Genomic DNA, 25,267 nt, shown 5'->3' with positions numbered 1-25,267 from the left:
AAGCCGAGCCAAGACAGATGAACCAATCGAGATCTCTCCAAGGGTAAGTCATCTTCTGTTCAATCATCTCATGTCGATATCTCAGCTGCATCTTGTGAGAAGTTAAATCCAAGTGTTCAAAACACGACCACAGAAAACTTGATGAATTTATCTGTATATTCTCATGATGATAACCCTATTATGGAAGTGGTTCAAAATACTTTACATGCAATTCCAGAGAAAAGCAGTGAAGTAACACCTTTGTTTCATGTACATTTTGATGTTGTTCTGGCTGAATATAAAACGTTACATCAGAAGTTGCAAGACATAGCTCACAAACTTCCCTGTACTTTAGCTAAGGAAATCCACCATGACTCTAATGCCGATCTCAACACAAATATCATGTCTGCTAAAGTGGACCGTGCTACGCCTTCAGGGGGGATGATCCAATGGACCACTACTCCTGGAACATTACCAGGGGGCATTGTCAGTCCCTCTTGATATAATTTATGAAGACTTCAGACCAGAGTTATACAATTCTCACCCAACATTACTTAATGATGAATTTATTTGGATCACGATGCTCGACAGAGTTTTTTCTGATCCCTTTCCAAATCGCTCAACAATTCTGATGGTACTTAACTCGATCCCCTCACTGAAACAAATGAACTCTAGTGATATCAATGCGGTACAATACCCTATTCCTGCTCAACAGGATATTTCTGATATCACTATACACTCTTGAATAGTTAAGAACCTTGTGTGGAGTGAAAGGCAACAACTCTTTCATAAAGGTCTTCGTTTGGAAGCCATTACACCTCTTCCTCCAGTCACCTCCAATCACCATAATGGAATCAATGAACAGAGTTGTAATTCAAATCTCGAGAATATTCCTGCACCCAAAGAAGCACCCTGTCTTAGATGTAACTGTGTCGGAGCTCGTCCGACCCAACCACCTGCATCTAAATGGATCTGGGTTGTCCTAACAAAAAAAGAGGTGTACCTACCTACAATCCAATAAATTGAACCTTCTGAACTTTTACATGCCTGCTCTTTGGGTTTCTGGAATACCAGGGTTTTTTCTCACTTGATCACAACTTCTCCGGCATTATTAAATGAATTTGATATAGTCATGCTTCAGGAAACGTGGCTACTGACTACTCCGGTTTGGGAAAATCATCAAATTAAAGTAGTGGTAGCCTCTAAATCATCTAGGGGATGTCCAGCAGATTGATTATTAGTTGCAGTTCATAATGACGCCCAACTTTCTCTCGAATTCTGGTCATCTCCCGACCCAGGGATTGAAGTAGTGAAGCTAACTGCATCAGATAAAAATCATCCTTTATATTCCACTTCAATTCTTACAAATATATACTGGAACCCCTTGTCCACCTCAGAATCAATGTTCATTAACAGAATGGAAACAATTTTGAATAAAATTCTTGCAGAACCAAATGTTACCACCACAATAATAGCTGGCGATTTTAACCTAAATTGTCTTCTACCCAATAGTACATCGATGGATTCTAGAGCCCGTCGGACAAATCTACTGCAAGCAAGGCAATGTACTACGCTAAATGGTTTGTTACCTGAAGAATCAACTCAAAAGCCTACTTGGACAAGAAATCTGAGTTCCTCTGTTCTAGATTATGTTTTCATTTCATCAGTTTCAAACAAAATTATATCTTCGTTTCGCACCACGGAAGCACCGCAAGCACTGTTTACTGGGCTGAAAGGCTGACTGAGGCTGTCTGTATCCCCTCGCACGCCGCTGTAAGCCCGCGATCAAGACTGCGAGCAGGAGGACGTCTTTAAATGCAACACGAGTGTTGCCTGAAGTGAGCATCATTGGCTCCGCCCCCTGGCTCCTCTGTCCACTCCCTACATCTACCCATGGTGCAGCACACCAGCGCGCGCACCATGGAAGCACCGCAAGCACTGTTTACTGTTCACTGTGAACGGTGCACGGTACCGGTTGTTTATTTTTCTTCTTTTTCTGTTTACTTTACTGAGCTAGATGTCCTTGTAGCACACCGGTAGAGAGAGAAAATGCATTACTGGGGCACTACTAGGTAAGAATTTTGCACGTGACAGTGTGTCCTTCGACAACTTTTTAACTCAGTTAACTTTACATCTGTTGAATTGAACTGTGATATCCTTTCCATATCTTAGCTAGCAAGTTAGACTTGCTTAGACATCTCTGCCATACCGATATGAAATGTAAGAAAATGGAACCGGGTAATATGTTGAAGGACCCCCGAGCCGACTTTTTCACGGCAGTCTCAACGAGGCGGGCTAGCCTAGCGCGCGCGCAGCAGCACTCCCTCTACCCGCCCCATGTGTGGAGGAGGATGAGTTGCTATTGTGCGCGCAGGAGTGCTCAAATCAGCTAAAGTTAAACAATGATCTTGAAAATAATGATTTGCAATCCAATGAAACCTTGCAATCCCTTTATGCCGAAGACCTGGTAATTCACCCTCAGAAAGATATTCTGAAATCGCTCTGGGGTGAAATATCTGTAACTCAGATGGAATCTGGCCTGGCCAATCAATCACTTGACGATACCCCTACTATTTTCAACACGGCAAATGTAGATATATTTCAACAGGAAAACAACCCGGATTGTATAGACAAGGGGAATGATGTTATTACTGACGAGATTGCGACTGATAATTCCAAAAACACTGATCTATGTACACTGATGGGAATCTTTAATAGATTAATTTTGGGTGAAGTAAGAAAACACACTGATTTGCTGGCCCAAATAAATACATCAGTATTGCAGGTTCCCGCGAAATTTAATGACCTACTCTGTAAGAACTCTAGTAAGACATTAACAGCAATAAACAACGAAAGTAATGACAAGCTAAGAGTAGAAATTACAGATATAAATAGCACCGCTGATGCGGGAAAGGTCTCTTCTGCAGAGACTATTATGATAGATGACTCGCAGATTGAGGGTGAGGTGTTCGAACCTAAATTAAACGGGAAAATTATGTCGGATACCATAATGGAAAATGTATCATCTCTGCTTCCTTCAAGTTTACCGCTCAATATAAAAATAATTAAAAAAGAAAGAAAAAAACAACAAGCGCAACTTAGAAACCAAAATCAAAAGAAAAATGTATGCAAAACATCGCGGAAGTATTTAAGGGATGTGAACTTTAAAAACATAATTGTTGAGGATTGTCAAGACTTGGCTTGTACCAGCAATACATGTAAAGAGATGGCTGATTGCAGAGCAAACGAAGCGTTTGGATCAGAGATTGATAAAGAATCAATGCACATTGGACTGCAAGATGGCTACATTGAAGCTGAAAAATCAATCTCAGATACCATGAAAAAGAAACTAGAAATAACAGATATTGCTTCACAGCTATCCTCCTTAAAAACTGGTTTAGTTGACATCTTTGAGATTTTTAAAGCAAATGCCGCTGGCATATGGAATGAAAAAAAAAAAAGAAAAATTGTGGAAACAACGCCTAAAGAACAGAATGTAAGCGACCTACGTAATGATATTAATCCTATAATTATTACGGTAAAACCACCTGATAATCCTGTTACCACTCTGAAAATGAAAGCAGCTCAGTCACCCGCCAACGTTCCTCGGGATGACGCCATGCAATCGGCGTGGAATGATAATAATAAAAACTCTAATGCCAATCATTTTTCTGTTGAGCAAGGTAGCAAAATACTTGATGCCACATCCAACAGACATAGGTCCGAGGCGAAGATGGCTGGAAGCCAGATCTGTGATCTGACAGCTAATGTGGAACATGGTACCAATACTTTTTTCTATAAAGAAGATCTTGGAATACATGGGACTGATACAGATGTTCAGACTGAATTCTTGGATAAACAAGATGAAATCGCAATGATTGTGAAAAAAATATTACATGATCAATTTAACAATAGGAAATACCCTACCCACTGCCAAGAAGCACCTAGTGAGGCAGAAAGGCAAGCCCAAAATGCATACGAAAATGTTGATTTGGTGAATGATAGACAAGATTTAAAGAAACCAGCCTTGAGTGAGCTACCTAGTTTAATAATGACTACATTGTTCACTGAAGGTAAACAAATTTCACTGAATCGTCCTTACATTCTCTCTCTATTTGCCACTATTCCTTCCTTAACACTGGTTTCATCGCATGATATTGCTCTAGTAGATTTTCTTCACAAACAAAGACTGGATTATGTTTGTTTAGTAATCCCCTCCCTACTTGTCAGAGATCTACTGTTGAAAGAAGCTTAGACCCTGCAATGCAAAGGCTTTGACATTGACCCATATTCTAATATTGAATCAAAACAAGATAAGTATGGGGTTTCAACACAACCTGGGTTTAATGGTAGCAATGATCCCTTCAAGGCAAACGTAAATGATAGGGAAGGTTTTGGCACTGAAAAACAGGAATGGAGAGGGTTGACATTGGCACTTAAGGATGCTATCTCGTCATTGCAAGCGCTGGCCAAACCCCTTTAGCAAAACCTCTATAGCGTCCTGGAACTCTAGAGGCCACGCACATCTTCTAAGCAACACTGATGTTACAGACACTTTGTCATCTTTTGATTTGATCCTTTTGCAAGAAACATGGGCTACAATGGATTTTAGCTGGGAAGACCATGATATCTGGCAATTACCTGCCAACAAAGGGCCCAAAGGGAGGCCTATGGGTGGTTTGTTAATCGCATGTAAACATACTTTGGAGGCAAAGAACATCGAGAGATGGTCAAACCTGAAATACTTTCTGGCAGTTACATGTACTTTGAAACTTGGAAATAACTACATCGATATATGTATTATAAATATATACTGGAATCCACTGAAACATAATGATTTACAGTTGACTGAAGAACTAGCCGAAGTAACTGCAAAAATCGATGCCTGGCGTGCTATGAAAGTCGATGGCTTGGTTGTGATAGCTGGGGACTTAAATGCAGATTGCAACATAGATAATACGGAAATTGATTCCCTAATGTGTGGTTTAAGTGCGGCTATCAAGCTCCCTAAAGCTCCGAACGATAATGCTAAGTTGAGAGGGGCTATTTGGATGAATTTCGCTGAAGTTATGGAGCTAGTAAAATTACCAAACCATGTTCATACTTGGCACCCTAGAGGCTGTAGCTCAATACTAGACTACATCTTTGTCTCTAACGGTTTAGACAAATATATTTCCAACCTAAAGGTTGAGGAAATGTCATCCAGCGATCACAATCTCCTGTCGATTCACATAACACATTCTAATGAAACAGAACATAATGTCTTTTATAATCCAGGCCTGATTGTGAATTTGAATGGCACTCGCATACGTTGGTCTTACTCCAACACAAAGAGATTTACATCAGTCTTACTAAAAAATCATACGGAGATGGCACACGAAGAATGCCGATACCATTTTGCACCATCCTCTTTCACAAACTATATTAATGAAATTGCCATCTACGCATGTGGCGAGAAGAAATTTAGGAAAGAACCCCGCAACCATGCACATGCCTTTAATATAGATATTTTAAAACGCAAAAAACAGTTAAGACGAGATATCCGTGTGATCCTAAACACAACATGCATTGGCGTAGAAAGAGAAAAGAAGTTAAGAAGTACCAAGCAGCAATATAAGAATTGGTTAATTTCTCATAGAATAGCCAGAGACCAAACTGATGGTGAAAGAATGCTTGTGGCAATCAAAGGTAAAGATATCTCTAACTTTTGGCAGATGATTAATGGGATTCAACTTACACAAAAAGAGATATTGCTGACTTCTATCAGCCAACGAAGCTGGGAAGCCCATTTTGTTAAAATGTACGGCGATGACACTGACAACGATACATCTCATCTGGTGAAAAAATCCAGATGGACTTTGGACATATCTCCTAATAATATTAGTAAAATCATTGCCAAATCTAAAAAATCTGCGGCACCAGGACCGAATAATCTATCCAACCAAATTTTAAAAACAAATACGCAGTTATGGGGGAATATCTTGCATGTATTGTTCAAAAACATCCTTGCATCTAAGCTTATACCGAATTCATGGAGACTGGCGATTCTGATACCAATTTATAAACATGGGCCAGAATCACACCAGAAAGTTACAGGCCAATTGCGATTTCGGACCCTGAATACAATATTTTTACCTCCATTATACTTGAAGAACTTGAAGTTTGGGTCACTAATAATAACATACTAGATGTTAAACAAATAGGATTTAAAACAAAAGTAGGAACAGACTATGGAGGGCTAATTTTACAATCGAAAACATCAAAGAAGCCAGGTTATGTTATATTTGTGGCTTCAATGGATCTCTCTAAACCTTTTGATCTCGTCGATAGACATATTTTATGGTCAATTCTAGCAGACCTACTGATCCCCAGACACCTATTAGAGATGATTATGGACTTATATTCTGACACAAAGATCAAGGTCAGAGTTAACTCAGCAGGGCGACTATCTTCTGAAATAACAATCCCAAATGGCCTAAGACAAGGCTGCAAGTTAGCTGCCATATTATTTAACTTATATCTCTCTAGAGCTGCTCAAGCTATTTCAGGTAAGGGTTTAACTCCACCCAAACTAGGAGAAACCGCAATTGAATGGATAGCATATGCTGATGATTTCTTACTGCTAGATCGCACAAAAATTGGTTTGCAAAAGTTGATAAATGCATTTGTGGTATTTACTACCGGTTTACATTTAAAAATTAATGCTGCTAAAACTGTTCTCATAAGAATGGGAAAGCCAAAGAAAAACCAATCTTCGCTAACTTGGTTCTGTGAGGGTAAACGTCTAAAAAGTCAAACTGCTTTGAAATATCTAGGATACAACTTCACAGCTAATAGTGCAATGGCAATGATCAAAAGGCAGCTGGAAGTTAAAGCTGAGATGATAAGGAGACAGATGTCAAAAATTGATGCCAAGTATGGCAGGTTTACGGTTACACCCCTGAAACGTTTTTATACCATCTCTGGTATCCCCAAACTCACGTATGGATTAGAATTCTATGAGCTTGAGGGTACAGATTTTATGAAAAAACTAGAAAGAGATATGTGGAAAGGTGTGTTGTTTTTTTATTCCTAAATGTGTTCCTATTTATGCAATCAGATATGAATTTGGGCTGCAATTTTTACAATCAATCATCTTATGGAGAAAAATGTCATTGTGGAGGAATGCTTGATAAATAATTCTGCATCTTTATACATGATTGCAGCAAAAGATCCAACTAATTTCTATTGCTCGAGCCTGAAAACTGTAATTGAAGACACCTTGTTAAATGCAGGTCTTACATTGGAGATGCTGATAAGTAATCCGTTAAAAGTGAAGTCCATACTCCAATGTATTGACTGGCAAATGACTCTTGATACGGTTCAACAATCCAAAACAGTCAATCAGATACATTCAGTTTGGAAATTTTACCGTGTTTTGGAGAATTATTTAGAGAAATACCCTTCACGGAATTTCAGAAATTCATTCATGAGGTTCCGGTTTGATACCTTGAAAACAAACTACATCTTGAAAAGATGGAATCTCCAGAACAGTGAATGGGGGTGGTGTAGATACTGTAAGAAAGAAGGTATAGAAGAAACCTTGAAGCATATACTATTGCAATGTCCAGCTCTTGTAAAGCAAAGGATTCTATACTTTGAACAATTCGTAATACACCTGCACGCTGTTGACACTGAAATGTTATGGTATCAAATCAGGCATAATAGCTCGACTGTTTTAAAACTGAGAATAATGGCATTTTTGAAAAACTTTTGTGACTTATCCTAAATGATGGCAATGAATTTTGTTCTGTCTTCTAATCTTTTAGATTTACAAGAAATATTCCTTACTGCCTTTTCCACAGAATCTATGAAATTAAGAAATGTTTCTTTTAACACTGTGTAGATTAGGTTTGAATGAATTGTTTTCTATCTTATCTATCTTAATTATTGATTTTCTTGATGTATCTTTTATACTGTTTTATTTGAATTGTTATTCTCCTTTATAATGTTCTTAATATGTTTGCACAATTTGTGATTGAAGATAATTGTATGAAATGTTTTTTATCTTTTTGATGAACTATTTTATAAAGGTTTAAACAAACCACAAACAAATAAATAAATAATAATAATAATAATAATATCTTTTCAAATTTTATCTGCCTCTGCTAGAGATCATAATATCCTTAGATTGGGCTGGATTCCACATTTAAAGCAAAAAGGACAGATATATGAGCAGCAACTCTCAATAAATAATGCCACCAATCTACTTAAATGGACTCCTAACCGAATCTCTAAACTTTATCATAAGCTCTTACACAGTGAGAGAGATATTCAAAGTGATCGTCAAATTTTTTACAATGATTGTATTATGTTGATCAATCAAGAGGCATGGTACTCGACCATATTACTTGCACAAACATGCGAACATTTTAGCAATTGGAGACCTTAAATTCGAGCTAAAACAAGCATTAAAAACCAATCGGGCGAAATGTTCTCCAACATTATCAACGCTCCTCAAAACGAGATATAAAAATGCAATTAAACAAGACTTGTTAAATCACAAACAAGAAAAGGCAGACGACATGCTAAAAGCTCTCATATCCAAATCGTCAGGAGAGATATGGAAAGTGATTAAAAATATACCTATATCTAATGCTTCTAAAACAGTTCTAATAAATTATATTTCTGAACTCACCTGCACTAATCACTATCAAAGTCTCCTATATTCTGATAAGGCTGTGACAAGCATTATTTTTCCGTTCAAACGCAACCTATCTAACTTAAAGTTTGATACTCTGGACATTGTTTTAATTATAAAGAAGTTGAGCTCATCTAGATCTCCAGGTCCGGACAAACTTACAAATGCTACACTCAAATCTAACCCGGACGCATGAGCGGCTGTCCTGGAAATTATATTCAAAAGAATAATAGATACAACATAAATTTCTCCATAATGGAAAGATGCTATTCTTATCCCTATTTTTAAAAAGGGAGACAGGTAAAAACCTGAAAATTATAGACCCATTGCATTAATTGATGTGCTGGGTAAAATTCTTGCTAGATTAGTCGTACGGGATTTCAGTAAATGGCTTAATGATAATGAATGAATGGACAAGCACCAATCCGGTTTCGTTCCAGGAACAAAATTTACTAATACTGAACTCTATAAAACAACAAGCAATTCAGACAAAGCAAATGTTTTTCTTACACTGATTGATTTTAAGCAAGCATTCGACAATCAAACCTTATGGTCAAAGCTTTTAAAGGCAAATTGTCCTCAATATATAAGGTTCTTAATATATCAATTTAATTCGGATACACCTATTAAAGTAAAGTTTACAACAAATGGACTTTTATCAAAGGCAGTGGAGACAAATGTTGGTTTAAACCAAGGATGCCCATTTGCATCAATACTTTTAAACGTTTTTTATCAATGATATTTATTGTTATTTTAACTCGGTGCGATCATTTCCACCAAGACTAGGTACCACAGAAATGTCTTATTTATTGTGTAAATGATCTAGTAATTTTAGATAGGACCCCGATTGGGTTGCAAAGAAAGCTGACTGCTTTGTCTGGGTATGCTGAACAGAATGGATTAGTAATAAATACGTGCAAATCGAATATTTTGATATTTGATCATAAACGCCAGAAATCATGCAATAGATTCAATTGGATGCTCAGAAAAATTCAGTTGAATCAGATCTTTGACTATAAGCACCTTGGTGTTAACATTAATTCCTATCTCTCTGATCAACCGTATAAAAGTGAGCTGATCTCCAGAATGAGGATGTTAGCTGTTCAAGGAAAGGCTCTGCAAGCTAATTATGGAAAATTCTCTCTTAAACCTGCGAGAATATTCTACCTGCAAAAAGTTATCCCGATAATTACATACTGGAGTCAAACTAAATCTTCACTGAAATCAGTGAGATGGGATTTTCTGGAGGGAATTTATTGGAAGTTAATTCTGTCTACTACTTCCTCTTCTAATTTATTTCCTATAATGAAAAAGATCCTACAACTTTCCGAAAGATCCCCCTTACAAGAATGGAAGCAGATCTTCTGTCAGATACTTCTCGAGGCAGATATTTCGGAAACAATGTTACTCGATGAGCCTGACAAAACAAAACTTAAGTTATGGAGACAGGATTGGATCAGTACTATCGAAAAAAACTAAAAATTATAAAGTAGTCAAGGAGGGGGCTTTTCAAATCAGAGCTTTAAATGAAGTCCCCGGTACCTAAATAAATTCCCAGACCGTCGATATGCTGATTCATTTTTATTCTTGCGATTGAATCTATTGTACACTAACGGCAAGATTGCATTGTATAACAAGACAAATAAATTAGATAATATGTGCAGACAGTGTAAAAATGGAAAAACCATAGAGACTACAAAACATCTTATGATATAATATCCCTCATTAATTGACGTGAGGGCTCATTATCTTGTACACACTTTTTCAATATCGAACACTACTAACTCAAGACCAACTATGGTCAGAACAATTTAATGCTACCAAAACCTCCATGATTATTGATATAATCCAGTTTCTAACTGAACTAAATTTGTTTTTACCGATTAAGTAGGTAGATGTTCTTGAAGATAAAATGTGAGTCATATCTGTTGTCTTATTTAGAAACTACTTGAAATATGAATATTGCTCAGGAAATGATATCTGAGTATCTATATTGCAATATATTAATAGTATGCCTTTGTTTATTTTAACCCAATTGGAAATGTTATGATAAATTGGATGCAATTTTTTTATGATCACTATAAATATTTTGGCTGTAGTTAATCAGAGTATGAGAAATTACTAATGACTGGATTGTGTTTGTGTGAATTGAAAAAGTTGTTTTCAACTAAACCAATTTTAAATAAATAAATAAATAAAATTAAAAACCGACACTACTGAGGATGGCGTGGGGGAAAGCCAATTACTACTACAAATTAACAAGACACCAAGATATAGGGCAGAAGTAAAAATGGGGGGCAAAAGAATCAGGGTGCTAGTAGACATGGGTTTGCCTTATACAATTAGTTCTATTAAGCTATTTCCGAAATATTTTGCGGAAGAATTACCTAGAACAGATAAGCCAAATATTGAACCATCAGAATATAGGGGTTCACGTCATGAATGATTGTAATGGGATAGTTTGAAACTGAGTTATTATTCCAGGAAAGAAGGGCAAAAGGGAAAATATGATACGAGTAAAGGCGGACATTTATTGGGATGGCATCATCAAGGAGTACTACACATGCAATTGAAACCAGGAGCTGAGGAACACGTTTTAATGATCAACAGCAACAGAATAGTACCAAAGGAAGTGGCAAAGTGATTTGAACCCCATATAGGAGAATTAAAGGGGTTCAGACATAAAATAATATTGATTGAAGGAGCGAAACCTGTGGTACATAAGGTCCGGCCAGTACCACTAGCATTCAGATAAAAAATAGAGGTGGAGCTGAGGAAATTGTGCGAGTAAGGAGGGATTGAACCAGTTGAGGCGAGTACATGTTAAAAGAATCGGTATGTCCATAGATTTTCGTGATTTGAACAAGGCAAATTGAATGGATAGACGCACATTGCCGAAAATAAACGAAATGTTAATGCTGATAAAAGAAGCAAGTTGGTTTTTGTGATCTGTCATCTGCATATCAATTAATTCCCCAGCGATATTCCATTTGGGTTGGCATCCGCCTCTGCTGTGTTTCAGAGATTGGTGGAAATCCTGTTTGGGAAATTGCAGGGGGTAAAGTGATGACATACTGATAACTTTGAAAACTGAAGAGGAGCACAATGAATTGTTTAACAGAGTAATGGAGACCTTCATCAAGTGGGGATGACATTGAGGCTTGAACAGTGCCAAATTAAAGAGCACGAGGTATGGGATCTAGGTCATCAAACTGGAGTGGAATCGATGAGAACGAAACCAGAATTGATTGTCTATGGTGGATCATGGAAAAAAGGTTCCCAATATAGGAACCCCACGTCCCCAACGCACACTATCTAAGGCCTAGAAAGCCTGTGATATATGACTATACTTATGTATGTTTTGTTTGGATTATTTCTAGAATTGATGAATGAAGAGTTATATATTAAAAACGTGTTTTGTACTATGATGAACACTATTGTATCTTTTCATTGAGTGACCAAACTCAGAAACCTACCCTACTCTTTGTAATAATTTGTATCAACACACATTGAAAATCTTGGCTTTCTTGTCCTTAGATAATGTGCAGGGGACGCGAGTTCCCCATATTGGGAACTTTTTCTCCATGGTATACCAGAGCTATGTTTTCTCCCCCGCACCTCTATCCTTTTGAACATTTAGCCTAACTACCATGATATCATTTTATTTACACACGTTCATTCTTGGGTGTGCAGTGTGCAGGATATTAAGTCTATGGTGGTGTTAGGGAGAATTCTCATTCAATGGCTAATTTCCCTTGCCTAGTGAGTCCCCCAGCAGCTTTGCTGGATTTCTGGAGTTATTTTTTCCACTTGGTAAGAGTGTGAGCTTTTCCCCCACTCTTACCCATGTTTTGCCATGTGTATTTCATCTGTTTTTGTGATTGTGGACTCTGGAATACACCACCTCAGTAGCCCCATTCTTTTGTGTGTTCCACAGTACCTTCAGTGCAGTGACACAGAGTTGTCTTTTAGACTTCCCAACGACTCCATTTCTGGGGCTGACTACCGTCCCCCAGAAGTGGGTAAAGTTGCCATTAACTTTACTTAGTCATTTAACCACAGATCCAGTACACTCCATCTTACATGGAGTACTGGAAAGAGTTAATCCTTAGCCCTTTTTATCTGTACCTCCTAAAGCATTTTAACATTTAGATTAGGCTGGTGGCAGTGGTATCTACCCTAAATTTTCTACTGCGATTATACTATATAAATGTGGTATTGTTTTAGGCTATTATATTAGCCTCGAACTTAAACCCGCTTAACCAAATACTTTTTCTTTTGGCTCCGGTCGGGTTTATTTGCCATTTCTTTTTGTTAAAGTCCTTCTTGTGTTTCACTTTGTGCGGCAAACCAGGTTTGCCTACTTTGTTCGCTGTCTTTTGGCGGGCTTCTGCCAAGAAGCCCTCCTCTAGGCGCCTGGGTGTCTAGGTGGGCTGAATGTGAGGGAGGGGTGTAGTCACCCCCTGCCCAGGGTATCCTAGGGAACCCAAGTCGCACTTTGCCATGATTGGCTGAGGTGGTTTTCCGGGCTGGACAACCCCCCTGCTGCATGATTGACAGCCAGGCTGTGTGAATGGGGGATTTTCGCATAAAAGGCAGGTCTCTTGGGCTAGAAGTCAGAGTCACCAACAAAACTACAAGGAACCGAAGAGAAGCGGAGAAGAAGTCAGCTGTTGCAACTACCCCGTCCCGGTGAAGCCCTGAGCTATCTACCCTTCGACGACCAGAGAAGATCCAGTCCGGAGTCTTCTTGCCTTGTCTGGTGGTGATAAACGGCTCACCTTCTACAGCCAGAGGATCCTCTTTTTGTTCGAAATTGCTGCACAGAGCTGTAGTGATCTGGATGCCATCTGAATAGCCTCTCCTGTTTTTTAAGCAGCGCACCTTTTATTCACCGTCACTGCTGCCGGCTTCATCCCTGTGTGGTGCAGACCCCTCCAGACATCCTCCTTCGCCCCGAAGCTCCAGGAACCGAGGGTCTGCAGGAAACTACCAGGAACAACTGCCGCGGCACCAGCCTCTTCATTGAATAAGTAACTGTGATCTGCTTGAGGAATTAGGGTGAACCCCTTTGCTTCATCTCCAAGGCTTACCATTGTCTTCCCTCCTTCTTATAACTTTTGCTTCCTCTGTTGACAATATCTAAGTACTCCTGGCTACATTGAATCGTGAACTGTGCGACTGTGTGATCCTCGACAACAGGAGCCCGGTTCCACTTGACACTGGCTTTCGGCCTATTGACTCTTGAATTTCTGTCCATGAGTGTTCTCTGATTCTGTCTGCCTTGACAAAAGTATTGCCTATGATTTTTGCCCCCAACTCTCTCTGGGTATCTCAGGTGCTAAGTGTGTTTTGCTCCGGTAACATTTCTTGCCACGGATACGCATTTATTTAGTAAGACCGAACTGTCATTACTGTCAAAAAGTGATTGCAAGTGTATTCCCGGTAACGTCTTTCGTTTCACAACACCGGTCCGTTAAAACACAGGGTACTTACCTTGAGCTATACTGTACAAAGTGAATTGGTTCGTTGTAGTGTATTTTACTTGTGATTTTGAATTAATAGAAGTGTAGTGTTTATCACAAACGTTTTAAAAATAAATGTACTTATATTTTTTAACTGAAACCTTGAGTCAGTGTTTGCTTGAGTCACAGTAATTGTGGTCCCTTTGTGTAATCTCTGCGGTATCAGGTAATATTATCCCCTATATATGGTCGCCGTACATAATATCGCCGGGAAAAGGTTGTGGCGATATTATATGGGTGACTATATATATGGGGATAGAGGCAGCCAAAAAAAAAAAAGGTTTGGGGGTTGCGCGGGTGTCCCCCGCATGTTCCATGCAATAATGTCCCCACAAAAAACCGCCATTTTTCGGCGATATTGTTGCATGGCGATTTTTTGTGGGGACATTATTACATGGAACCATCTCTGCTACTGCTCATATACTCTTGAGATAAGCCTGGCTGCTCCGCTACTGCTACCACTTTAACATAGTAGTACAGGCTTGTACCAAAGGTAAAACTTGTATTGCCACCTCTAGTCTTAATTGTGTGTAGTGGTCCCTAAGGGCACTGCACAGGATTTTGCCTAACAGGCGGAAGCAGAACAGCCGGAGGACAAGGCCCAATTGCGGTCATTCTTAGGATCAATAGAATTTGACTGTGTGTGGTGGACGAACGAGTGTAACAGGTTTGAAGAGTTGAAGCATGAAATATCACCCCCTCCACGCCAATCCCCTCCCGCCCTCCCCACATTGCATAGTTTAGTGTTGGAACGGAAACACATATAACTGCAGATGGTTGTAAGTATGGACTGGCAGCAGTCTTGAGTCAGAAGCAACACGGCAATAGAACATATGTATATGCATCTGGATTGAAGAGCTATGCAATGAAAGAGAGTGAGGCACTCACGAGCCATTAGGATGCCGTTATTTCAGACACTTTATTTGGGGAATGCAGTTTATATTAAGGTCTGATCATAAACGATTGGTACATTTGTTAACTGATGGAAATGGAATGAGTAGGAGGTTTGAACAAGAACAATTAACGGTTAATGTCCAACACGAGGAAGAGATTGAGCAGAACATGACCCAGGAAAGTAATAGTGAGGAGGTCGAAGAAGGGAGACCGAAGTGCGCACACTGAATTCCTGTGCAGCTATATGTGACAATCGCTCCAGAGTGCCTAGAGATCTAAAACAGGGATAGAACTACTATCTCCTCGTGTCAGGTGTGAGTGGTACGCCCTGTGCTGTATCTCTATGCATTATGATACTAGTGATTTTGATGTTGTATTATGTGTAGTTCCACAATAAAAGTTGTTTTCTTGTCAAAGAAGCATACAGATTTGTACAGTAGTTGACCTTTCCTTCCACAAATGATCTCCGGTGAGAGCTGGCTGCGGAGTTGGCTATAAAATGCCTTTGGCCTTCACAGTTTTGAAATTGTGAATTTTGCTTCCCAAAACCCCTTCCCTATTAACTGCTGCTTGCTGGTGAACCCTCATCTCAAAATAGGGCTGTAAATCACAGTTCCAATATAATTTAGATCCCAGGAGAAAGCCCAGTCAGAACAGCTCTGGCCCCAACACACTCCTTCAGACCTGACAGGGCTCTGCAAATCTAACAACTTGTTAAACATGGGGTAGTGGACACGCCATACTGCCCTCTGAAGCTATGTCGCTGTTTAGTGAGACTGGGAGAGGGACTGTGGCACCACTAATAGGCTTACACCTCTGACAGTCCATCTAAGGACCACCGACCACGTGACATAAGCAAGCAGGCACCCTCTGCTTTTTTTAACACTCGCCCTCCTCACCCTTTCATCCTTTCTCTGCTCATAACCAACGGGCACCTTCCCCACCTCATCTAGTTCCCCTACTGATCTTTCTATGCCCGTTTCTCTGATATGGCAATGTTAAGCTCCCCATTTAATTGATGTGATCCATATTTTCTCGTGCTTCCTTTCCCAGGATGTGGACCTGGATGACCCCCTTTCAGTCCCCTTGCATTCCTGAGCTCGCTTGACAATCCCACCAGCATCAGGAGATAGGCCTCTGCACTATTATTCCCTCTCCTTGTAGCTCTAGATCTTGTCTTTCACATTACTGTGAGGTTGCAGTGAGAGTTAAGCCACACTTTGCATTCTGTAGTGCACGGACTGCTACGAATGGCTGGAATGTGGAATGTCACCCAGATCAACAAGATGGCCACATTTCCTGTGCTTACATGTCTGCCACATCATTGAAACATATTGGTTTGCCATAGCTGTTTTCTGTCTGTATGTTTGCAGAATTATTGCATGAGATGATGTTGGGAGTGTTTAGGATCAGGTGTTCAAATTACGAGCGACAGGTAAATATAGACCTAAAAGAAAGAGGATGGCTGGTGTTTTGCCCACGCCTGGTCACACTGTTCAGACCATTAGCGAATGGATTTGTTCCCGGATTGAAGCAACGGTGCTTTCCTGGGCATTGTGAGTGATAATGGCATGGTCTGTATTTAGATGATTCTTAGGGCCATTGTCAGCGGCTGTTTTGATATTGTTATTGTTTCTTATTATGCTTCCCTGATGAAGGCTCGATTTTAACCGAAATGTTTGGATCCGCAATGGATGTTGTTTGCCCCGGAATTTTGGAATATTGAATAACATTCATTGTCAACAGTAAAATAAACGTGTCGGTGTGAATATACATGAACCGTCTTTGTATCATTATTTTGTCGAGAACGTAACTTTTCCAGTGCACCACATTATTCTGGACCCAAATAAATGTCTCGTGAGATCCCCTAGGTGCAAGGTGGCTGCTGGAGCTAGTACCCGAATGTTTCTTAATGGCAGTAAAGATGCCCGCTTCATGAATCAACATGACGACATCCTGCCTCTACCAAGTGCCACTTTTGAGCAGTTATGTTAAACTGTTATAACTAGATTCTCTCAAATAAAGTATAGAACTAACCAGGAACGATTGTGTGTAGTACATGTCTCACAATTCTCCATAAATGCATAATTATATGTCAGCATAATGCATATGTGCTCATCACTGTTTCTTTCTTTTCAAGCCATGGCCAGAGGATGCTCTTGAACGTGTCGCTGTTAAGTTTTTGGAAACGCTGCAGCTTTCGGAGAATGAGCGCCGCGAAGTTGTGCCCATCTGCAAACACTTCCATACTTCCGCCATCGCCCTTTCGGACAAGTTAGTTTCATGTTTGATTCATTTTTAAATGTGTTCTTGAGATAACCATTCACATGCAGCGTATGCACAAGTGGGTGGGAAGAATCCATCTAATCGATGCTCTGCCATCTGCACATTCCTAACATAATCATTTGTTGCCAGCTCTTCGTGTAGAAGTATTTATTTGTTGCAACTTTGGCAGGAAAGTGTGTATATTTTTCCATAGCTGCGAAGACAGATATTACCAAAAGGTGAATAAAGCAGCATTGTTTATATCTGCTTGCGTCACGAGCATCGCATACAAGTGACACATCTACTCTTAATCACATTGCTCCCAGCAGTGGAATGGAAATACGGGTAACAAAGCCAGTATGTGTGGTTGTGTAAAGGTGTGAGATCATTGTGTTCTACTTTCTGTTTTTATGGGAATAACAGGCAACAGTCAATTATGAAAAGTTGTGCTTCACTGACATTTATTCTTTGGAGAGAATTTTCGTATTGATTTAAATTAAGAAAAAAACATAGTCATGCGATATTACCAGAAGATAAGTATTTAAGAACACAATAAATAAATGGCAGCCGCCATATATGAACAGAGGAAGAAAGAGAGGGGGGAAAAAAGGAAAAAAAAGTGGCGGAGGGAAGAGGAGTTAGTCTATAGATCGTGAAAAGGGCTCCAAATGTCATAACATTTTAATCAATATGTTCACGCAGTGCAGTAGGCGCACCTTCCACCCTCAGTGCTTGCAAATTGCTCAGGTAAGGCGGTTTCTTAGGAATTACACATGGGGCATCTTCATTTACACCCATTAAACGTTTCACCCACAAACCCCACATGGACCTGATTCACATAAATACGGATACAACATCTTTATTTAAAGGTGGTGTCACACTTTGGAGACAGTGAACTACTTTTAGGGGCAAACGGCTGTTCGTTCTTTGTGCAGTGCTGCCACACTTTGGACTTTCATATTGGGCTACCCGCACACAGGCTGGCTCCTTGTGGCCGCGATGTTGCTGGTGATGTTCTAGATGCACATAAAGAGTTGATGTGCTTTCGGTTCTGTGACTGGAGGTGTCTGTCGTAAAGGGAGAACATGCAGGCAGGGTGAGCTTCTGTTAATACTACAGCCTTTGCATCTGTGGGGTGCTTCTCTGTGCAATGCTTGCTCTTGTCTGGATGCTGATGGAGCAATCTTTGTCTTGATCATCCTCAATGTCACCATCATCTTTAGTTCTGTTTGATATGGGAGGCGGATATAAGGACCTGGATTTTCAGTATCCTCCCACTATGTAAGTACTCCTTCTGTTGTTCTTCCCGATCTTTATTATATGGGATCTGCCTACCTCTCTTTCTGCCCCTGAGGTGCTGGGTGGAACTTAAAGTGCATACTCTTCTGTCTGTCTTGGTATATGTTCATTGTCTGAGCCAAATATCTTTTTAGTTTGGGCAATTAGGTGTTGCTTGCGACACCTAAACGCCTAAACTATTGCAATAGAGTACATATAGGGAGGAATTGGATATGAGGAGGGACAGAGAGGACTGACATATGAGGAGTGACACAGTCTATAGGTGTTGTTTGGTTATGAGCCGGCCCATTGACTGCCCCTTACCATGTGAATCTCTATGGCTGTTCCCACCCAGTCCCACCTCTGCCCACCCAAAACTCCTCCTCATGGGAACTCGTTGAGCTCTCTTTAATCAAGCCTTACCATCAGAGTTTGCACTCAAAGTGCCTGTTATGGTTTTTTCAAAACAGTTTTCTGAGAGTTAATGACCTAATTGGAGTTGTAAACACGCTCCTGGTGTCATAAAAACATCTTGCCAGGCCTGCCTTCAGCCACTCGATTCATAAGCACTCTGTGTGCCCTTCACTGATGTCCTGTTAAAAAGCCCAAACTAACCAGTGCTGGACAAGCATAGGCTGTATTGAATGGAAGTTCTAAAGGGAAGCTCAGCCTTCATCGTCCCCATCACCATTCTTCGGGCCATTCTTACACGTTGGGCAGGGGGAGGAGTGGGGCATCCAAAAACGATGGCTGGGAGCCCTCTTACCTACAGCTGTGAAAACCTGCATGTATATGTTCATAATAAAAAGGCATTGATCTGGTGAAGTCTCAGGATTCAAAATTAAAAAGGACAGTTGAAAAATGGTAAACATGTTTTTTTGGGGCACAAGCAGTTTCATCTGGTGAGTAGTTTTTTAAATCCGAGGAGCACATATCTGGGGAAGAGTGAATTCAGTGCAGCCTAGGTAAAGGACTTCTGTTAGGGGAGACAGCCGTGGGGTGCGTAGAATTTAATAGGAAAATACTTTTCCTAATGCAAATTGAATGAGTGATTTCCCTGGTTTTAGCTTTAACGTTGGATAGCTTTGAACTTTGATACCCCACTCCAAAGAGCTAAAATTAGGGTGAACCGTCTGTGATTATTGAACAGTTTTTGGAAAGTATGTTCAATTCATAGGGTTTCATTGATATCAACGGCTTATGCCCAGCGACCAGTTTACTTAAACCTTCAGTCGGCTGTGTGTCGCGCATATGAGATGTTCGGAGGGATAGGAAACCAACCTCCGCTATGAACAGTTTGGCTATCTCTCACAAAAGACTGCACCATAGATTGATTTCAGGATTAAACTGATTTTTTTTTAAACTTTTATTTTTGTTGGCAGAGGCAAATCACATACACATACAACAGAGCAGCTATGAGATGACAATCTGAACAATCAACAGAAAGCAAGGGCACATATGAGCAGTGAACAATAGTCACGTGGAGAATGCAGCACTACAGGGCATATAGTGTCAGGGCACATAATAACAATAATTACGGTGAATTATCAACCCAGGAGTGGGCGTCAAGACCTTTAAGATAATTATTAAAGGCAGTCCAAATGTTTTTAGGCCGGGATCGGGCCGGGAGGGTACTGATGTATTCCTCCTCACAGTTCCTAGATCAAGTCAATAAGTTTAGCTATTTCCGGAAGGTAGGTGGAGCGGAGCTCTTCCAGCTCTGTAGAACACACTTTTTGGCAATTATACAGCACACATTTAAGAGTTTAGCCGCCCCTCTGGCCTCCTCGTCCCACCATACCCCAAATAGTACATACAGCGGATCAGGCCCAATAGCAGTATCGCACATTTCTAGCAAAGTTTTCAGAATCTCATCCCAAAATGGGGCTAGCCGCGGGCAGTGCCAGAACATGTGTAGATGGCCCGCATCCCCCGCACCACATTGAGGGCAGAGCCGTGGGTCAGAGCGGGCGAACCTGGAGAGCCTGCGCCGGGTGTAATATAGCCTGTTCAGTAGTTTGTACTGTATAGTGCAGCATCTAAAATTCAGGGAGACCCTATTAGTGTGAGAGCACATTTTCCCCCAAAGTTGGTCCGTGAGTTCTACCTCCAGTTTGGAAGCCCAGTCGTCCCGTGCCCTAGAGAGCTGCGGCGTGGCAGTCGTGAGAAGAAGTTTGTACAATGATGATACCACCCCGCGGGCCCCACCCGAGTGGGGCCCGCTGTATAGTGCAGTATCTAAAATTCAGGGAGACCCTATTAGTGTGAGAGCACATTTTCCCCCAAAGTTGGTCTGTGAGTTCTACCTCCAGTTTGGAACCCCAGTCGTCCCGTGCCCTAGAGAGCTGCGGCGTGGCAGTCGTGAGAAGAAGTTTGTACAATGATGATACCACCCCGCGGGCCCCACCCGAGTTGGCGATGTAGGAGATCCCAGGGGAGTCAGGGGGGTTCATTGGGGAACTCAGGCCATGCGTCACGGAATGCAGCACAGAGTCTGTAGTATTGTAGCAGTTCCATCGGTGATCCCGAGTGGCCCGGTTTCCAAGTCTGTGGTGTTATGAAGAACCCATCGGGGTAGAAGTCAGTTAGGGCTAGGTATCCCAGAGACCGCCAGTGTCATGCCAGGGCTGTGTCATTAGTGGGTTCCAACCCGGGGTATTGCCAGACGGGGAGCCACTTGTAGTACAGATGTTCCTCATTGCCTGCAGCAAATATCCGCTTCCAGGCCAATAAGGCCGTTCGGACTGGGTCTATGGGAGAGTCTGGCTCATATCGTGGGTGCAAGATTAAGGTCATTATATTGGTGCCAGAGGCAGAAAGGGTTTCTAGCTTGACATGCGGGCGGGAGGGGGGGGGCAGGGTACCAGTAGGTGGCAAACTGTGCCTGCGCTGCGGTCCAGTACCGCATCAGATCAGGAGCAGTGAACCCGCCTTTCTCGTAAGGAAGAGTCATGGAAATCCATTTTTTTCGCACTGCTCCAGAGTGCCACAGGAACTGCGTGCTCAGCTTGTGTAGGTCTGCGAAGTACTTCTTGCCGGGCCATATGGGGACATTCGTGAATGTGTACAACAGTTTGGGGAGCAGTATCATTTTAACCAGTGATAGTCTCCCCGCCAATGACAACGGGAGGGGGCGCCAGCACGCTATCTTGGTCTCCACCAATTCTGCCACGGCCAGGTAATTGTTAGCTGAAAGAGCTTCTTTGGTCAGAGACACCTGAATTCCCAGATATTTAATCCCGTCAGGGGACCAGTGGAGCGGGTACTCCGTGGCAGGTTGGGTCGTGGAGCTCGTAAGGGGGAAGAGTTCGGATTTTGTATAATTGATGGTGAAGCCAGAGTATGTACCAATACGGTTAATGTCACGCAGAATAGGGTCACGGTGGAGGTCTGGGTCTCTAACGAACAGCAGCACGTCATCTGCGTAGAGTGAGATCATTTTGGGGGTACCCTGCAGCCGTATCCCTTTGCATAAGTGGCGCTCCCTGACAAAGTCTGCCATAGGCTCTATGGCCAGTGCGGACAGGATCGTGGAGAACGGGCATCCCTGGCGGGTGCCTCTGAGGATTAAACTGATTTTTTAATTATATGATTCCACTCTTGTGGAAATGCCGATGTGATAACACGTGTTTCGGCATCTCGTGCCTTTTTCAAATCAGGTTTTTCATTTTGTCAAAACCATACATTCCTTAGACATAAATGAACATCCATGCACATTTCAAAACATGACAGGGATGAGGGAGAGGTAAAGTGGATAGTTAGGGTTATGTTCAATGACAAAAACAACAAAACAAAAGTAAAAAAAGAAAAAACGTATACGTTTCAGTTTTCATAAACATGATGCATCATTTAGCGATAATAAACCTCATATCAAAAGGGTCCCTCAAGATTTAGTCTCAATGCAATAGTTACTAGAAATAAACTTCCAGAATGCACTCCCATAATCTCGCTCTTTTTAGTTTCATCCACATTTGTGATTATATTGGTCCCAAAAACCATACTGTTATCACAGAATACCTATTTTCCGTATTACGTATATAGTGTTATCACAAATCACTTACCAATCATCACACCTACTACCTGTGTCATAGCCTCCATACCCTTATTCTTTTATATCTCAAAAATGAACTTTTCCTTGTTATATTATATTGAATTAAAAATCAGCATAGCGTAGGAATCTTACCACAATATTATTCTTTGTTCGGGTCAATAGTTGCAGAATTCTCGGGTTTAATCCCACCTATAAAGTAATACACTTCCTTATTTAAACAGGTGTTTCATAAACCCATTACCAAATCTAACTGTTTCGGTCTCGTCATTCACTGATGACTTTAGCATTCGTCCTTGTTTGATTAACTTGTCTCAGTTATTCATGGACACATTTCTAAATGTTTGTCCTAACCCTTATTATTATGTACCAGAGTCCACAATGCTGTACGTTTATGAAACAATTACCTCTCCCGCTGCGTTGTTCCCCTTATATTCGTAAGAATGTGTCACTACGGCCGTATACCAAATGCCGGCCCCTCCTGCGTTTTAACAAATAAAATAACTTGCTGCATGTTTCCCACTTCAATTACATGTCACATCCCAAAACTTGTATAATATCTTTATACTGACATATTGCATCCACACTCATGCGTCCGTTTGACTTACCAAGTGACTTACCAAGTACTAAAAATCACTTGTCCCTGCATGTCGGCTCTCGTATCGAACGCGAGATGCCGACTCTCAAGCCTAATGTTTACCGTGGTTCCCTTGGTTACCGTGTGCGGCCGTCATTACTTTCAATTTCTTACCCAAACGGTAGCCATACTTTGGGATGACCAGACGCTTCCCTATAGAGGGTGCGTATGTTTGTTCTCATGCTTTGCGGATAACCTGCTTTTGCTTAATGAAAAAAGGCATTTTACTGCTTCAGAGTTAGGTTAACTTACTGCTATTTCGTACTCTGTTCGGTACATAAACTTCCATAGTCATTTAACTCTATAAATCATATCCTTACATATTTAGCCTATCATTACGGCTGGTTAGATTTACATGCTTTAACTTGACTGCAATGCGCGTGAAAAGGGCTTCTTACTGTTTTAGAAATAAAGGGTATGAGTCAGTTGCTATTATGCACTATATTGGGTGCATTTGTCTTAACATACATCAAATCTTTGTTTTCCCATTTGCATAAATCTTCTTAGATTTCAAATTTCAAACACAAATGAGCACGGTCAAGTCTTGATAAGATAAAAGAAAAAGATAATGAGATCGAAAATTAAAATTTTTTAAACATTTTTCTTTTCTTAAAGCTGGTTGAAATCGGCATAATCTGAAGCCTTCATTTCTCAACAATTTACTTTGGTAGTAATACCCTAGTAGTTAGAGTGGGTTAACAACTTCACATCCGTTAGGTTAGTTTTAGCTTACAACAGTTAGGTCTTTAAATATTAACCTATGGGTGGTATACTAATCCCTCTTCCTATTAGGCCATGTTAACACATTAGTTCAAATTGAAGTAATCCTATTCTACTAATCCTGCTTAAAAACCTCCTTAGTATCAGTAAGGTTTCTATATGGGATCTGGTAAACTGTGGTGCTCCCCAGGTCTTATTTTATCCGTCCATTCTCCCATGCATGACCTGGTTAGATCATATTATGGTTAGATCATCAGTACATTACCAATATCCTCGAATTCTTATTGAACATCTACAAAAATGAAACCATCTCATTTGTTCAGTCCCAGTTCCAGTGTCCTGAATCTGCAGATAAGTCTTGCCTCTGTCACTCTTTGTTGTCCAATAAATCTAATTTCTTGCTTGTTATCCATCTGATGTTTGTTTTGCCAATGTTGTGCAAGTGGAAGTGACAAATCTTGACTTGCAATCATTGACAAGTGTTCCCTTATCCATATCCTAATCTCTCTTATAGTGCTCCCTATGTAGATACGTTTGCATCCACAAATTATACAGTACACTACGTACTTGGTCCTACAGTTAATGTTCTCCTCAATTCTGATACTAGTTCCATTTTCATCCTTGAAGGTGTTCGTGCTCTCATGCGCATATTTCCTGTGGTACAAGTGCCACATTTTCTGAAACCCTTAGTGTCAGTTCTCAGCCACGTTTCAGTTAGTGTGCTCTGCTCATCAGGGAGTAGTGAGGGACTCAAGCTATTTTATAAAGTCTTCATCCTCCTGAAAATAATCCTAGGACTCTCTTCAACAAATTTTGATATATGAGGGTCCAACTTGAGTAGATGGCAGTGCCTATGTAAAATGTTCTGTATCTCATAATGAATTGAGCAATATTTTGTAACAAAACTCACTTTTCCCTGGTGTGTGATTCCCGTCCTGTCTTTCTGTATCAGTGTTTGTTCCCTTGGTAGGTTTCTTGCCTTATCTCGAGCCATCTCAATACATTTCCAAGGATATCCTCTCTGCCGAAATCTAGAAGATAGCAGATCACATCATAACCTTTTGGGTTTTGACAATTCCTTCATGCTCGGATACATTCACCAGTAGGTATGTTTCTTTTTATTGGTTCATGGGGACAACTGGTTGCATACAGGGCAGAATTGACTTAGTTTCCATTCAGTACATCTGTGTTTCGAGGTGATCCCTAACTGTGTATATTATCAAATCCAGAAAGTTAAGGCT

General features: G+C 40.6%; 1 protein-coding gene across 1 annotated transcript in view; it reads left to right on the top strand.

Moving 5' to 3' along the window:
- DNAH12 (dynein axonemal heavy chain 12) overlaps positions 1-25,267 on the top strand; it is a 3,791,933-nt gene that overhangs the window by 2,348,922 nt on the left and 1,417,744 nt on the right. The window contains exon 46 of the mRNA XM_069643677.1: positions 17,219-17,352. Within this exon, the coding sequence (XP_069499778.1) occupies positions 17,219-17,352 (134 nt within the window). The remainder of the gene's footprint in view (positions 1-17,218; positions 17,353-25,267) is intronic.

Source organism: Ambystoma mexicanum, chromosome 2p (genome assembly GCF_040938575.1).
Source record: "Ambystoma mexicanum isolate Mex_15411 chromosome 2p, UKY_AmexF1_1, whole genome shotgun sequence".
NCBI lineage: Eukaryota > Metazoa > Chordata > Amphibia > Caudata > Ambystomatidae > Ambystoma > Ambystoma mexicanum.
The sequence above is the reverse complement of the archived record's forward strand: the minus strand, read 5'-3'. Positions and strand labels throughout refer to the sequence as shown.